Below are 17492 nucleotides of genomic sequence, written 5' to 3' on the forward strand. Positions count from 1 at the left end.
GTTCAATTTGACTTGTAGTTGAAACATCCTAAATGGGCTGAATCCTCCTTTATAGTGAACTTAAAATAAGAGGTAATTTTTTTTTCCTACTAGCAGAGATCATAAATATCTTTTTCATTCATTGGAATTTGGCATTAAACTACATTAGGTGAGCATATGTATGACCAAAAGGTTAAATTTTAAAAATTAGAGAAGCCAAAACAATTTCTACTTCTGGGGGACACTCATTCCACAATTTCAGCCATCCAATTTCATTTTACTAATCTCAGGGCCAGTCTTGTTGCATATAGCTATTTCACAGACTATAGGGTCTACATTGACTCACTTTCTATACTCATACACATTCCATTTTCAATCTCACTGCCTTTGTCCCAAATACCCAGAATGCACTTGCATCTTTATTTAGCCATCCCCACCTTTACCTTCAAAGCTCAAGTTAAGTAATTTTTGGAAATATTTCTGCAAAAGTGTAAATGTCTTTGCAGTCTGGCCCTCTATTATAAAACAGAAAAGAACACACATTTAGGTTAACAAGGAAGCCAAAATGTATTAACTATTTAGAACTGTGCTTTTGATTTGATACCATTTGCAATTTTTGCAGGCAAATGATTAAATTTTCTTTGTCAAATATTTCAACCTTTGAGCCCAAGGGATTTTTGAGAATTGACAAAAGTCGTATGATTTGTTCTATCGGGAATTATAAACTTCCCTTTTTTTTTGAGAAATTATGCAAAACCACTATGGAAATTTTAATACAGGGAAGGCAGAAGGATAGTTTGGTTTATTTTTAAAAAGTAATTTTTTGGTTTGTTTTTAAAATCACAGAATCTCAAAATTATTAAAAGATTTAAATTTATTTAAATTATTTTAAATTTATTAAAGATATTTAGTCAACCTACACTGAATAATACTTGCTAAAAACATCAATAATCTCAAAACGCTTTGCTTGAAATTTTCTACCATGAGAAAATCTTTTATTATAGGAAGCAGCCTATTCTTTCACTTTGGGATAACCTTGTTCTCAAAGGCACTTCACTAGAGACATTTTTTCCCCTGAGGCATTTGGTGTTAAGTGATTTGCCCAGGGTCACACAGCTAGGAAGTGTTAAGTGTCTGAGGTCAAATTTGAACTCGGTGCTCCCGACTTCAGAGCTGGTGCTCTATCCACTGTACCACCTAGCTGCCCCACTAGAGATATTAATTCATTAACACTCTTTGGATACAGTCATTCAATCAGTTCTTAATTCACATAATTGTACTATAAAACTCACACATTTCCCACAAAAATATCATGAGATAAGTCTCCTTGGATGTGCATAGTTGCCAAAGCTCCTTTATCATTAACAACTAATTTGCTTGGAGAGAATTGTTAATCATGACAATATATCCACTGGAGCTCCCAAACATATATCAGCAGTGATAATGAAATTAAATACTATCTTAATTCTTCAGTTCTTAAATAACTGTAAATAAAAAGACTCAAGGATTTTTTCCATTTTCTGTTTCAGATGCCTCGTTTCCATTATATACCTCAAATTCATTTTCTATTGGCACAATATCTACAACAACTTAACATTTACTATTTACTGTGTTGACATATATTTGATTATTGATCATTATGATATCATTGATACTTGAAATAAATAGAACAATAAAGATTAGTTCCTATTCTACCTTTCAGCATCATCAGCATCAAGTATCCTATTCCAAACAATGATTTTATTCACTTGTAGTATGCGGCAAAATACATATAATCTTAATAACAATGGACCTGAATTTTAGGTTTCTTCATTCTTTTAAACATATTAAGATGAGTATAGCTAGGATGGGATTAGGCCAACACTCTCCAATCTGCTATACTAAGAAACTTAAAATAAAATGTTCACATTTTCAGATAGACATTTAAAAATTAAACTACGTAATAGCGTTGTGGGAAAAAAATCATAGTTTCGTTTATTTTCATAGGAGACAGAAGGTAACGAGTGCATGACATAGAAGCTCAAAAAAGCATCATCATCAAGCTGTGCTAAGGATATTGCAAGAGATTACTTCAGGGAAAAATCTGTGCAAACTTCATTTTCCTACTCAGCATCACAGAGTCAAAATAAATTCAAAATTAGTTCTTTAAATAGTTAAGTTTATGTTAGGCCAAAATATCTTTGAGAAACTAAAGTGTAGATGCCTGCCCCTTCTTAGGATCAATTACCAAGATTTACAAAGAGAAATAAAAAGAGTAAAACAAAACAAAAGAAAGCCAACACTGCTATTAAGATTTTCCTTTTAATATGCCATGAGTTACCTTGATTGTTTGTCTATTTTCCAAAGTTTTTTTTATCTTACCAGCTTCCATTTCCCAACCCTCCCAATAGGTTTTATCCTTTTTTGTTCTAATGGAAGAAAAGTTGCTGGAGACAGTTCTATGCACTTAAAAAAAAAAAAAAGAAAAAAAAAAAAAAAAAGAAAGCAATACATTGTCAGTGGCTTGAGTTGGCCATATACTCCTGTTTGAGAAAGGGGGAAAAGTGTACAAGCATCAGAAAACTAGTTTTGAAATATTTCCTTCAATTTTATATTGGATCAGCTTTTTAATCAATTAAAAAAAAAATAAAATAAAAAAAAGGTAGCAGTTGGAACTCAAAACATATCTGCTGAGGGGAGGGGAGAGAGAAGGGAGAGTGAATGCTACATTTCTCCATTGGCCCCAAAAGTGCTCAGATCACAATGGGATACATCAAAAGCAAACATGCAATGGTTATTTTAAAACTTTTACTGCAATATAACATTGAAGTAAACAGTAATTAGGTTTCTACCATTTTTTCACCAAAAGAAAAAAAAAATCGTCAACAGGAAAATAACTTTGCCTGTATGTGTACAGCTTCTTAAATCATGTTAGAAGGGGTCTCACATTCAATGATCAAGGAATTTTAAAATAGCAGTAATGATTTTCATCAGAAAGGATTTCTCCCTGCCCCCCAGCAAATAACATGAAAGAATGGGCTTTCTTACACTAATTTCATACATATTTGAAGCAGCAAAAATAACCACCTATAATTTGGCATTTATGTTTACAATTGCTCCAAAAATCTTTTGAATTTCACCAAGCCATTATCCAGTGTTGCCATGAAATAGAGATTGTAGATTCTAGGTAGCAAAGGTTCTCTCCAAACCAATGTTAAGTCAAAAGAAACAAGAAGCAGGGCATTACACTAAATTTCTGGATCTAGTACACTAAAAAGAGTGAAAACCTAGGAAAAGTTACCTATAGTTTTATAGAAGGAACTAAATACCTGCAAAAGCTGATTTTTGGTTGTATAATATTTTACACTGTGTGGATTTTCTGCATCTGCTAATTTAAAGCAGACATGCACTGTATTTATTCCTGCCCTATTTCCTATATCCCCTCCCACCCCACCCCCAACCACCTACTACCTTATACCAAGTATTATGGATATGAGCCCAAATCATCCCAGACAATCCAGTGAACAAAGTTAGTGTAATGCACTGGTGTGAAGTATGAGATTAAAAAAAAAAGTCCCTTTCAATCTTCATCAAAGTTCTGTTGTAGAAGAAAATTGGCAGCCAAATTTTCATTCTTCTCACAAGCAAAATAAGCCTGTATCACAAGTCCTTCAGGGAATCCTAATGCCTTTAACTGGAAAGAGAAAAAATATATTTAGAAATGAAATCCAACATAATTGTTATAGCACATGAATGACAGTATAAATTGGTACTGCACAAATTCAACTGTCATTGATCGTATGATTATTAAATCATTACACAGCAATAATGTGCTGAAGAACACCAAACATTTGACTACTGTAAGCCTTATCAACTCAGTACATGGAATAGTCACTTAAACTAGACTACCTTTCAGAGCACTACTCTGAAGTGTGTGGGGATACTCTGAAATAGTGTGGGGATACTGGATGAACCAGATAAGTGTATGGATTAGACACCCACATTCTTACATGAGCCAGGTCTGTAGCAGGCAAAAAGTTGAGGAATAGACCTATAGCAATGTGGTTTAACTTTTGCCCCAGTTGGGACTTATCTGAGACCCAGCTGTTGGCTCTACGATATGGAGTTTCATGAGTCCCAAGGAATCTTTTTGATGATGACTTCTGAACCTTCTTGCCACTTATTGGCTTTCATTTGTGTTTATCTCCAGGCCAACTTCTTTTATAATGCTCAGAGAATTGCTTCTACCTGGAATGATTTTTGTTAAATCATTGTTTGATGAAAACACATGGGTAACGGCTCTAATTCTGCCTAATTTAGAAGATTTTGGATTAATACTGTACATTAATTTTTCTTCTGTACTTTTAGAAAATGTTATTAAATGCTAACACATCTAGCAAAAATCATCACTGATTATATAACTTATGAATCTTTAAAAACTGAAATTCAAAGAAATAATAATGTTTAGTTCATTATTAGGTTATTATTGCAGCGCGCATTTCACATAAACATATCTATTACAGACCAATCCTAACATCTAAAAAATCTACGTACATGTCTACACATAGTCAGATGTTATCCTTAACAGAAATAGAAAAAAGAAATGGATCAATCCCACTATCAAGTAATAAAATTGATATTCATTCAAATTGAAGAGAATTGCTAAAATTTAACAGAATCAACAGCTCACACACCTGGGAGATCTCTCACATAAAGAGCAGTGAAAGAATCAGATTGTAGAAAACCAAATTAAAAATTTTTTTGTTGAACTATCATAACAATTTATAATAAAGAATATTTTCTTCAAAAGAGTAAGTTAGCAATATGAATTAATCATTTCTAATGGAAACAAATTCCTTCATGTTCCCTGCTGATGATATAAGCTTACACAATTCATTGAAAAAAGATACCATTAATACTAAAAATAGTTGCAAAGTAGAAAAATTGTACTACTAAAAAGACTCATCACTCACAATACAGAGCTACAAACAAGGGCTAATAACATGGTTATGTCAATATGAACATTTATTTGGAATCAGGAGATAAGGGTTCAAGCTGTAGTAGTAGTATGTAGTAGATAATGTAGTATATATCACTACTACATTACTATTACTACTACTAACAACTACTGCCTATGTGGAGCTGGAAGCACTCTCTTAGTTGTTAAGCATTTATTAAATGTTTATTATGTGTCATGCACTATACTAAGCACTGGCGATACAAAAGAAACTAAGAAATATAATTCTTCCTCTCAAAACTTTAATTCTAACGAGGGAGATCATATAAAAAGAACTATGTACACACAGCATATATATAATGGTATGTAGAATGGAAGAAGTAAGAAAATGTACCTCTTACTTGCAGAGGTGTGGAATCATGGGTATGGAATATTCAATGTTCTGCCAGACTAGACTCCATAGATGGAAGGGAGCTCAAAGAGTATGTAGTCCAACTTCTCATTTAACATATGAAGAAGTAAATTCTTTTGTTGCTGTTACAACAGTATGTAGGGGGCAGGGGTGGAGGGATACACCCAAAAATGAAGGTGATGTAAACATAAAATGTATCAATAAAAACAAGTGCAGTATGTTAAACATTCCCCTTTGAATGTTTATAATATTGATGTTTAGCAAATCCCCATTTAAAATTATGCAAAGTTCTGCCTTGTCCAAACAAAATTTTCAAATTGGTGGGGAGTATTTTCATATTAGGTAGCTAAGTGGCACAGTGGACAGAGTATCAAGAGACAAGTCTGAGTTCAAATCTGTCCTTAAGACACTAGCTAGCTTGGAATTCTAGACAAGTCATCCAATACTGTTTTGTCTCAGTGTCCTCATCTATAAAATAAACTGGGGAAAGATATGGCAAACCACTTCAGTGTCTTTGCCAAAAAACCTCAAATGAGGTCACAAAGAGTCAAACATTACCAGAACTATATATATAACATGTTCATATTATTTTCAACAATCAAAATAAAGATGGTTTTAATGTAAATAAATATCTATAAAGGATTCTTAAAGCAGGTAAATTGATTAACCTTAAGTATAAAGGACAAATTTACTTATGTAGCACATTTTGGATTATTTTATGTACATGTTATTCTACACTGTAATAAAACAAAATAAAAAATATTGACCCTGTCAATAAAAAGTTATAATAAAATAAAATATATATTGACCAAAGTAGGATAATTTGGAGTATTGGCATAGTAGGTATTTTGGCTCTGGGTCTCATTATTTACTATGATTTTCAGTTTTTCTAATAATGGTAATTACATACTCTCATTGACTTAATGACTATAATCCTGATTAACTATTGTCACCATTTGGCTTCTTAACAAGGAAAAGAAGCCTTTACTACAGTAATCACCTCCCCTCTATTGGACATCTCTCACCAAACATCAAACAACCACCCAATTTTCATCTAATGCTAGAAACTGTTTTCCCTGCACATGTGAACAAGAAATTTTACTACTAGAATATTTATTTTTGATATATAATAATTATTTAAAATGTTATTATATAATACTATATTATGATGTAATATATAAAATAAAATTATTTTAGTATGGAATGTTAGGTGTGATATTAGTTTGGTATTCAGGAAATCTGAATTTGGTTCTGGCTCTGCAGCTATAGGTAAGCACGAGTTTTTTCATCTGTAACATGTGGAAGTTAGATCTATTAATTCTTAACAGCCCTTATTGTTGATATTGATGATTCGTAAGCAGAAACTATAAATTCATCAAAATCTAGACCTATACTGCTGTACAACTTTCTACCAAAAGATAATTATATTTGATTGCACTGTTTAATTAGACAAAGCAAAAAACCTCAAGATAGTTGTTAGTTTCATTTATACAGAAAGTCTGAAATAGTAGAGAGACTGTATGGGGGGGAAAGAACTAAAAATAACTTACCCTTTCTATAGCTTCTTTTTCCTGAGGTGTTACTTGAATGTAGTTCATGTGACCACTTCCAGCTTCAGCTATTCCTCCACTGCCACCCCCACCTCCTCCTTGACCACCAGATTCTTGAACTGGTTCATTTAGCATTTGAATAAAATGCTCTTGATGTTGGCTGATTTGCTGTGGTGCATTGGAGGACAGAAGGAAACAATACACTGAAATAAAGCATTGTTGGTCTTTCTGATTCATAGATAAGAACTATGAGACATATAGAATTTTACTAGACCTATTTTATATGCATTGGCAAATTTCTAGGTTAATTACTGTTTCTTTTCCACTGTTTAAAAACACAGTGTTTAATTTTATGTTTTACTTGTATATAACTGCCCTAAAAGCCTTCTATTATTTAATAATGAATGCTCATTAACTCATTAATGAGAGGGCAAGAGTTTTAGCTTACTAGGGAATAGATTGGGTTTCCAGCGAAAAGAGTCTTCTGCAAAGCTGAACAAACACCCTAAAGCTAAAGATGACTGAAAATACTGCTTAAAAAGTCACCTGCAGTAATTGCGGGTTTTCTCGTCCTATTTGCTGTAACAAGGCTGGCAGAAGGGAAGGATTCTGTTGAATAATTTGTCTCATCTGCTGGAACTGAGGCTGGTTCCGTAAAAATTCAAGTGGATGTCCTGAAATTCACATAAAATTTTCCCATAAATGAAAGTCATAAATGAAAAAGACTGATACCATAAGGTTTACATAGATATCCAACAATGAAAACTCAAATTTAAGTTCTTAAAAGTTAAATTTTTAAATCTAGAAGTATAATAGCTAAAAAGTAAAAGCTACAAATTTAGCGTCAAATGGTTGTTATCCAAACAGCACATGTATCCCATTTAATTAAAATAATAGAATATAAAGAATTTTCACTTGTCCAAGATTCATGAGAACATGTTATTTACTGAATGGCATACAAAGCTAAAAGCAATATAAATAATCTTTTGTACCCTCCAGTAGTAAAGTACTGTGATATTTCCTAATAGTTAAGATATTAAGTCTTAGGAAATTTTAATTAGTGAAAAGTGGAACAGGGATGCTTACAATATCCAAAATGTCACAGAGTTTTCCTCCTAATTTCTTGCTTTTCATTTTACCTGCATTGTTTTATTTTTAATTTCTTCTTAATCTTAGGTAATCAAAACTGTTTCTTACCTCCTTTTCTATGAGACTATTTTGTTTAGTTACGAAATCTTTTCATCGTCAATCTGATTGACAATTTCTTCTATGTTCCAACAATCTGTTTATAATGTCACTTTTTATGATTAATTCAGGTAGCAATCTGAAGGAAATCTTGATTTACAGCATGAGATGTTGCTCCATGCCTCATTTCTGACAGAGCATTTCCCAGTTTTCCCAATACTTTTCATTGAATGAGTTCTTCACTCAAGAGCAGGGATTTATCAAACACTCAGTTACTGTGCTTATTTGTTTCTACATATTGTGATTCGAATCTGTTCCCTCATGTCAACCAACAGTTTTTTTTTTTTTTAAACCAATTAAGTACCAAAGTGTTACAATAGCAGCTTAAAGAGTCTGAGATGTGATATTACTAGGCCCTTTTCCTTTCCATCAAAAAAATTTTCTTGGTAATTCTTAAATCTTTTATGCCATCACATGCATTTTGTTATTTTTTCTAGTTCTTTTGAGTAATTCTTTGGTATCTTGGTTGGTAAAATACTGATAAGTGCATTAAGTTAAGCAGTAATTTTTATTATTTTGGCTTGGTCTATCTATGAGTAATATTCCTATGATTATTTAAGTCTATTTTTTTTGTTTTGTAATTGTGTTAATATAATTCCTCTATGTGTCTTTGCAAATAGACTCCCAAGTACTTTATGCTGGCTATACTTATTTGTGTGTATGTTTTATATCCTGGAACTCTGTTGTTAAAGTTAATTGTTTTCATTAATTTTTTAGTTGACATGATAAGAAGAGTCATACCCTAATTAATAATGCTTAAAAGATATGAATATTGGAGCTTATTCTTCCTTTTCAAAGAAGGCCTGTAAACTAGATTTAAGTGAGGCGAAGTAGAGGTATGAGTAGTCAGTATTTAGGAAGAAATAAATCTAAGGTATTAAAGTCAATAGTAAAAGGACTCCAAGTCACTAATAATTAGATAAATGAAAATTAAAAGAATTCTGAAGTACCATCTCACAGTCAGATTGACTAAGATGTCAAAAAAAAAAAAAAAAAAGGAAAACAACAAATGCTAGAAGGAACTGTGGAAAATGTTCTGTTAAAGAGGTAGAACTGTAAATCAGCCCAACCAAAAAACTACTTTGTAGTTATGTCTCTAAAGGTATAAAACTGTGCATACCCTTTGATTATGTAATATTGTTACTAGGTTTATGTCCCCAAAAAGGGGAAAGAGAGGAAAAGGAGTAAATTATATATATATATATATATATATATAAGATAGTAACTCTTTTTGTAGAGATAAAGAATTGCCATAGAGAAGACACCCATTAATTGGAGAATGGTTAAAGAAATTATAGTATATAAATGAGATGGAATACTATTGCATTTTAAGAAATGATGAAAAGACTTAAACGGATTAAAACAAAGTGAAAAGAGCAGAGCAGAACAATTTATAACAATATTGCAAAAAAAAAAAATTTTTAACTTCAATTTAGCAACTCTGATTGATATAATATTGCACCAAATTCTAAAAAGGTTGATGATGAAACATGTTATCCTTTTCTATAGGGAGATGTGAAAAACAGCAGACTGAGACATATAGTGTTTTTTCTTTCCTTCCCCCTCCCTTCTTTTTTTTGGTTATGGTTGAAGGAATTTCTATTGCATAACTATATATACAGTTTTGTATCTCTCCCCGTCCGTCTCAAAGGGTGAGAAAAGATGACGAGAGAGAATTCAGAACAGAAAATAAAAATGAATTTTAAAAAGAATCTACCTAAATTTTAGCTCTAAACATGAATACAGGAAAGCAACTTTATAAAGAGCCAGTTGGTTAAAAATAAATTAGATTATAAGGCAGATTTTTAATCACTCTAGCAAAATTTCTATTTATGTGTATTTGTATCTATAAATTCAAAAAGAAATGAACTTTAAAGAAATCCTGTACTAAAGACAGCCACTGAGATTAAAATTAATCCAGCAAAACAAGTCTGAACAATTTTCAAAAATTAGAAGATGGGGAGTTAAATAATTGGTTAATTCTAGTAGAAAATTTAAAAGAAAACATTTTAGTTAAATTTGACAAAATAGAATGACAAGATTAGATTAATTGAAGTAGACTGTCTTCATTCTAACCAAAAATCTTCCAAAAATATATTAACTGATATTCACATTTTTTAAACATTTATCCAAAAAAAAAAAGCTACTAAAATATAAATTATAGATTTTCTGAATTAATGGTTTAATTCTTCAAGCACGATAAAATCTTATAATTGAAATGAAAAGTTAATGAAGTTTTGGGTTGAAGTTTTACTCAATAAGTGCAATTACTAGTACTTTGTTGTACTGGGAGACAGAAAACAGAAGCAAGAAAAGTACTGGAATGCAGATCAAGTTATTCTAACATGTAAAATATATTATAAAATAAAAGACAATCGTTATGAATTACAATGAAATATTATACAGACATTATTTATATTCATCTGATAGAACTTCTTTAATATTTTTGAGTGCAAATCATGAGGACTCTAAAATACTTCTGAAATAACTCATTTCTCTAAAGTGTTTTCACTGAAATAAAAAATATATTCAGGAGTATTCCTCAATTCAATCACTTTACCTCCAGAAGTAGTAGTAGTAGTAGTTGTTGCTGTTGTTGTGGCTGCAGCTGCTGCCACTGCTGAAGACTGAGCAGCCCCTGTACTGGCAGCTTGAGGGGGATCCACCACAGCCTGACTTTCTCTATCTCCTGGGATACCCTAAAACACACAATTCCTAAAATTTAAAATGCCTTAACATTAAATTAAGCAAAAAATTAATTTTCTACAAATTTTCTACAACACTCATCAAATTGTTACTTCTATTAATGAGCAAATTAAGTCAAATATATCTTGAAGTCTGTCTCTATTGTCACTCTGACAAAGTCTACTTATCACTTCAATTAACTAGATCAAAAAGGGTGTATATTTCTAGAAGACAATATTTAGACATTAAGATTTACAGATGCAAAAAAACAAAAACATCTTATTAAACATCCAATGTTATCTTAAATGTATCTTAAATATGGACATCTGCTTATTTTCTTCGTTTTTCTTTTTTCCCTGAGGCAATTGGGGTTAAGTGACTTGCCCAGGGTCACACAGCTAGGGAGTGTTAAATGTCAGGTCCTCCTGAGCTCAGGGCTGGTGCTCTAACCACTGCACCATCTAGCTGTCCCATCTACTCATTTTCAATGGTAAAAATACTGGGCCTCATTCCAAACTTAGAATATGGTATAAAAATGGGACAAACTTCAACTTAACTATTAAATACAATCCTGAAGTCAATGGAGATAATTTAAACAGCTCACAGCATACAATGGTTTTTTTGGGTGGGTATAAGGAAGTGTTGTAACTCACAAATCTGTAACAAAATTTAAGTCAAATTAAGGTTTGTTTTTGTTTTTTTTTAAGAGGGTTGATGGAAGGATAGAACTTCTCTACTTTGGGGACTCCTAGTATGGAAATCACCTCCATTTTTGCAGCCATAGATAATTTATTTATAAACCATATCTTTTGTGGGGATATGAGGAGAGAAGTTATATTCATGACACATCTTTAAGATTAAACTGAATTAAATAATAATTGAAGTAAAACAAATCAAGACCTGATTTATAGTGTTTGCATTTCTAGCTAGTTTGCAATCATAAGCTTCAACACATTCCTGGAGGAAAGCCACCCCATATAAAAAAATATATATATATTTTCTTAAAGGGGGGGGGGGGGGGGGGGGGGGGGGGGGGGGGGGGGGGGGGGGGGGGAGGGGGGGGGGGGGGAGAGAAAGAGAGAAGATAATGAGAATAATTAACAAACATTGGTAATCAGAGAATATCTGCAATGTTCACCCTACTTTTTCCTACCATAGCCTCTTCCTATGTCTACAAAGCAGTAGGGGGATGGGCTCTTCTATCTCTTCTTTAGGGCCTTTGCAATTTTTTTAACACTCACTTTTGATTATTTTGTGGTGCAAATCATCGTGTGCACTTAAATCTGCATCAGCTCTTGTATATCTTCCAATTTTCACTGTAATGATGTTTCTTAGCACAGTCATATTTATTACATTCATGACCACAATCTGTTTAGTCCCTTCCCCCATTTTGCACTACCACAAAAATTAATACTATATTTTGATACTTTTTTTAAATCAATGACTTTCCTTGGGGTACATGCCTGGTAGTAGACTGGGATAAAAGGCATGGACATCTTAGGTACCTTATTTGCGCAATTCAAAATTGCTTTTTAAATAGTATTAATTCATAACTCTACCATACATTACAGGTACCTAATTTTCCTCTCATCCCTTAAACACTGACTACTATGATCTTCTGACATCACTGCTGTTTTGAACAACAATTCTTTCAACTAGAATATGGACCCTTTACTTTAAAAAAAATAAATAAATGAACGAATGAATGAATGAATAAATAAATGAATAAATGAGAGCACAGCTAGCATTTATATAAGAACAAAGAGAGGGAAGGAAGACATTGAAGGCCCCAGAAGGAACTCACTAATGGGAGAAAGGGATAGGCCTTAAAGGGAGATGTTCCATGTTGAGAAAGGCTACCAGAGATTCTTATATGTTCCAAAGCAAGGAGGTTTTAGGTGTTATAAGTTCTAGGACGGCTATATCTGTGGTATCTATATCCCTGAACCATCTAGATCCTCCTGGTTAGCTATTATTTACAGAGAATAGTTGATGCTAAATCATAAAGTTATTTGAACTAGCCGGCCTAGTTCTTTCAAACAAGTGACGTGAGAATGTTAAAAGTAAATCTCTAAATAATGATTTCCAAAATATTTTCCCTTGGTCTTTAAGTAAAGGCTTGATAACGAATTACTTACCAGGGATGTTTTAAAGAGCATTCTTTAACTCAAGTTGGACTAAATGGGACTAAACATCCAGCCAGAGTGTGATCTAAGCAAAATTATTTGGTCTGGCACTGCCAAGGCATCCACAAGCAACAACCACCACCCACTGCTTGAATTCTTGAAATTGATAAATTTTGTATGGCCCTTGGCAGAAAAAAGGTTCACTATCCCTAGAGTAAATAACGAAACTTTTAAAACTCAAGAGAAAGCAAGCGACTTTCTCAAAGTCAACTAAGTTGTAACTAGCAATACCAAAGCCAGGGTTTCCATGTTATATAATGGTTTCCTCTAAATCTGATAGTCTATGATTCTGTACTACTTCTGGGTTCTTCTAGGAAAATGGCAAAGCAGGAAACCAAAGTTCAATTTCTGTTCGCCTCACAGAAGGTAAATGATACTTCAAACATTCATTATATCCTTTTCATATTAACATCAGATTACAAAGCATCATTTATGTCATGTGGATTAGGGGTCTATTCCTGATAACATAAGGGATAAACACATAAGGTTCCTTCAATTTATCACTAGATCTGGGAAGATACATTTATTTATAAATGGAGAGACTGAGGCAAAGTGAAACATTTGGAGAGGGATTCAAGAGAGACATAGATGTTGAATGTAATCAAATTACAGGTGGATAATTTGACACTACACTATTTCACAGATTGTAGCCTCTACACGTTTTGGAAACCTTAGGAATTGTTATAATATTCATTATTTACACATATTTTTGGAAAGATAATGATTCTTTATAGTCGGAAATTGAGGAGGGAAAGAAAGGGGGGGAAAAGGAAGAAAGAAATTTAAAAAAAGGAAAGTAGTAAGATGAAACAAACTACTCACCATTAAAAGATATTCCACTGCTCTATCAGGGTTGTTGAAACTGGCTCTCAGTGCTGCAATTACTTGCTCTCGCTCATAGCCCATTGACATGATCTCAGTCACCATATTTTCATAGGATTGGCCTGTCACTAAAAATGGGGGGAAAAAAAGAGCTATATGAACATCACAATGAAAACACATTAATAAGTCCTGATGCATTCAATGACTTGATAAAAAACCTCCACTGAAATGACAGAATTGGTAATTCTTTAAGTTTTGCTTTTTAGATTTTAAGAATTTTCAAGCTACTAAACTACACAGTAACAAAACTAGTGTTTCCCCCACAAGATAAGGGGGGGGCTCAAACATTATTACAATTATCATGCATATGCTGCATAAAATTAATATTCTGTTTCACACATGTCAACCAATAAGTTCATTTATAAATATTCAGCTAGGTTTCTAAGGAGTGAAATTTAATCTAAGAGTTACAAAATAAGTGCAGCTAGATATCTACTAACAAAGGGAGCTGGAAGACCCTAAGGTAGTTTAAAGTAAGAAGATTTGGCTCAGAAGTTCAGAAAAAACATCTAAAGGAACCCTAAGATTTTGATAAGAAAGAAACTACCTTTGCTTTAACTCACTAGCAGCTGAATTTTAAAAATGAAAACCCTGTGCTTCTTTTCTACTAATCTGGCAGATGGGAAAAAACAAGTAATGATTTTATATATGTGAGACAGAAAAAGGGCAACAGGAATTAGTCATTTCATATAGAAGCAATAAAAGTAAATGCTAGTTGATTGTTATTCAAGTATCTAATCAATTTACTCAAACTATTCAGAGGGAAAAGACATTCATAAGATAATGTTCTGCCCAGGTATCTCTAAATTATGGTGGTGTAGAATGGAATAGAAATATGTTTGGTGTTACTGGCATAACCTTCAGTTGCTGGAGAAAGATCCCAGGAGCATGAACTCAGGGTCTAAGTTTGGATACTATTTCTTTGTTGTTCAAGGAAGCTAGATGGTGGAGGTCCATGGGGAGGGAAGGGAACAGGTGGTAAGATTAGTTGGTTAAGACAGCAAAAGAAAAGTTCAGTAAAATGTAGTTAGCTGAAACATGCTCTGATTCTGCATGTGAAATTCGTTCACAAATAAATTCTGGTTTCATTAGTAAAAATCAAAGCAACAAGAATTTATTAAGTGTCTACTATTGCCAAGTTCTGTACTACCAAAAAAAAAAAAAAAAAAAAAAAAAAGGGGGGGGGGGAGGAGAGAGAGTCTCTGCCTTTTCAAGTAATTTAAAATCTCCAAATCTGAATATCAATAAAATTCAAATCTTCAAGTCAACAGAATATAATCTCTTGAGGAAAGAGACTCCTTTATGGTCTTTGTTTTCCTAGAGGCAAGGTATTATCCTTATAAAGAAGGCGTTTAGGAGGAAGGAAACACAGATTTACAAATAAGGAGCTAATTGGAACAGTTTTAGTTAACACAGAAAATAAATAAATTTAAAATGTTAAGCGAACCCTCAGTAAGGTACCTCCTTCTACCAATGCAGATTGTTTGTTATTAATGATAATGTTGAGTATTTTACAAAAAGTTTTAAGATTTTCAAAGCACCTTACACATAAATTATTTCACTTGCAGTATTAGATGCTATTTTCCTTATCCGACAGATCAGACAGAGGTTAATTGACTTGCTCAAGGTCTCTCTCACACAAACACAAAACTCAAACATCTAAGGCAGAACTTAAAGTTTCTAATTCCAAATCCAATGAGCAATCCATTAAAGTAGATGACCTCAATGGATCTAAACTAATCTACAACTGCTTAGGAAAGAAATTAAATGGCATGTCTAGGATCACAGAATACATATTACAAGTAGACTTGATCATTAAGGTCTTCCTGACTCAGAGGGCTAGCTTTCTCTCCCTAAGCCATGCTACCTCTCAAGCAATATTTAATTTCTTATTCATTTATGTACATATTCATTTATGGAGATTGAGAAGTAAGATGAATCAGAAAGTTGTATTATTAGGAAATGTTCCTTTATCCCCCTCCTCCAGGATCAAATATAAAATCCTCTGGCATTAAAAGCTCTTTAGAATCTGCCTCACTCACCAAATATTTCCAGTTGTCTCACACCTTATACAAGCTGTTTCCATCTACTCTCACATATTCTTTCAACCAGTGACACTGACATACTTGTTGTTCCTCAAATAAGACACTCTATTTCCTGATTCTTGGCATTTCCCTTCACTGCCCTCCATGCAAGAAATTGTCTCTTTCTCTCTGTTTCCTTGCTTTTCTTCAAATTCTAGATTTTCAGGATCCCCCTTTATTCCAAAGTCTTATCTCTGCCGATCATTTCCTATTTATCTTGTATACAGCATGTCTGCACATAGCTGTTTACATTGTGTTTTCTCCCTTTATATTGTAAGCATCTTAAAGGCAGGGACTGTCTTTTGCATTTCTTTCCCCTGCACTTGATACAGTATTTGGCACATAGTAGATACATTTAATGACTGTTCTACTTATGTCCTAAGCAATTTTAATGGAACTAGACTAAACTTCAGAGACTTCACAGAAAGTACAAATGAGATTTAGGGTAAACTTCTTTCTGCTTAGAAAAGGACAGATTTGCTTAACATTTTATTAGTTTGTAGTGCAGCATAAAACAGAAGTGGGGGCAAAGAACATGTAACCATCACCATTTTTATCCATCTCAAGAAAAGTTGAAAATAGATCTAAGGAAAAATAAGGATAAAAAACCAGAAAGCTCAAACATATTTTTTTAATTTCTACAGTAGAAAAATGAAGGTAGTGTGCTATGAGAATAATAGGGACTTTTTTTCTCAGGGAAAAGGATGCTAAGGAAGTGATATTAAGAGTTTATTTATGCCTCCTGGGCAAAATATCAAGAGAGGAGCATGGAGAGAAATAAGTACTGACTAAGCAACATTCAATTTCCAACTATTATTTTCTGACTAGAAGATAACTTTTTTCAAAAGATTGTAAAGAATCTGCTCCATAAACTTGAAAGTGTTATGTAAATATGAACTGCTATCATTATTACTATCACCATTACCAATATATGAATACTTATATGACACTATGATAGATGCAATAACAAATTTAGTCAAAGACAGTGTTTATCATGAAGGAAATGACAATTTAATCATAATGGTAATGACAAAAATGAATACTTAAAAGGTGGTTCAAGAAATTACAGAACTTTTCATTCAATAAATTCATTTAAGTTCATTTCATTCAATGAGTTCATTTGCACTCAAGAGTAAGGTACTACAAATATCACTATCTTCATTTTACAAATTGCAGAAATAGGCAACTGGGAAAAGAAAGTCCAAGGGCTCAAAAACAGGTCTCTTCATGTCAGACCTTTAACAAAGATAATAAAATACAACAGTAGCTACCAGTATATATATATATATATATATATATATATATATATATATATATATATATATATATATATATATATAGTGTCTAAAGATTTGTAAAGTACTTTAAAAAAGTTACTTTATTCAGTCCCCTCAGAATTCTATAGAATTTGTGCAATTATTGCCCTCTCCCCATTTTACTGATGAGAAAACTGAAGCTTAAAGGTAGCATGCTTAGCAACCTACATATAAAAAGTCCAAAGCCAAATATGAACCCAGATCTTCCTCATTCTTA

The 17492-nt window shown here is 32.6% G+C and overlaps 1 protein-coding gene across 2 annotated transcripts in view; it reads right to left on the bottom strand.

Moving 5' to 3' along the window:
* Positions 1-1925: 1925 nt before the first annotated feature.
* Positions 1926-17492, bottom strand: part of RAD23B (RAD23 homolog B, nucleotide excision repair protein) — an 80545-nt gene continuing 64978 nt past the window's right edge. The window contains exons 6-10 of one of the 2 annotated variants that reach the window (XM_031961352.1): positions 13816-13943; positions 10683-10821; positions 7424-7551; positions 6878-7063; positions 1926-3652 (exon numbers count right to left, since the gene is read on the bottom strand). In XM_031961352.1, the coding sequence (XP_031817212.1) occupies positions 3539-3652; positions 6878-7063; positions 7424-7551; positions 10683-10821; positions 13816-13943 (695 nt within the window). In that variant the 3' untranslated portion in view covers positions 1926-3538. The remainder of the gene's footprint in view (positions 3653-6877; positions 7064-7423; positions 7552-10682; positions 10822-13815; positions 13944-17492) is intronic. The other variant, XM_031961353.1, reaches the window with a different exon arrangement.

The sequence above is a fragment of the Sarcophilus harrisii genome, chromosome 1, assembly GCF_902635505.1.
Source record: "Sarcophilus harrisii chromosome 1, mSarHar1.11, whole genome shotgun sequence".
Lineage (NCBI taxonomy): Eukaryota > Metazoa > Chordata > Mammalia > Dasyuromorphia > Dasyuridae > Sarcophilus > Sarcophilus harrisii.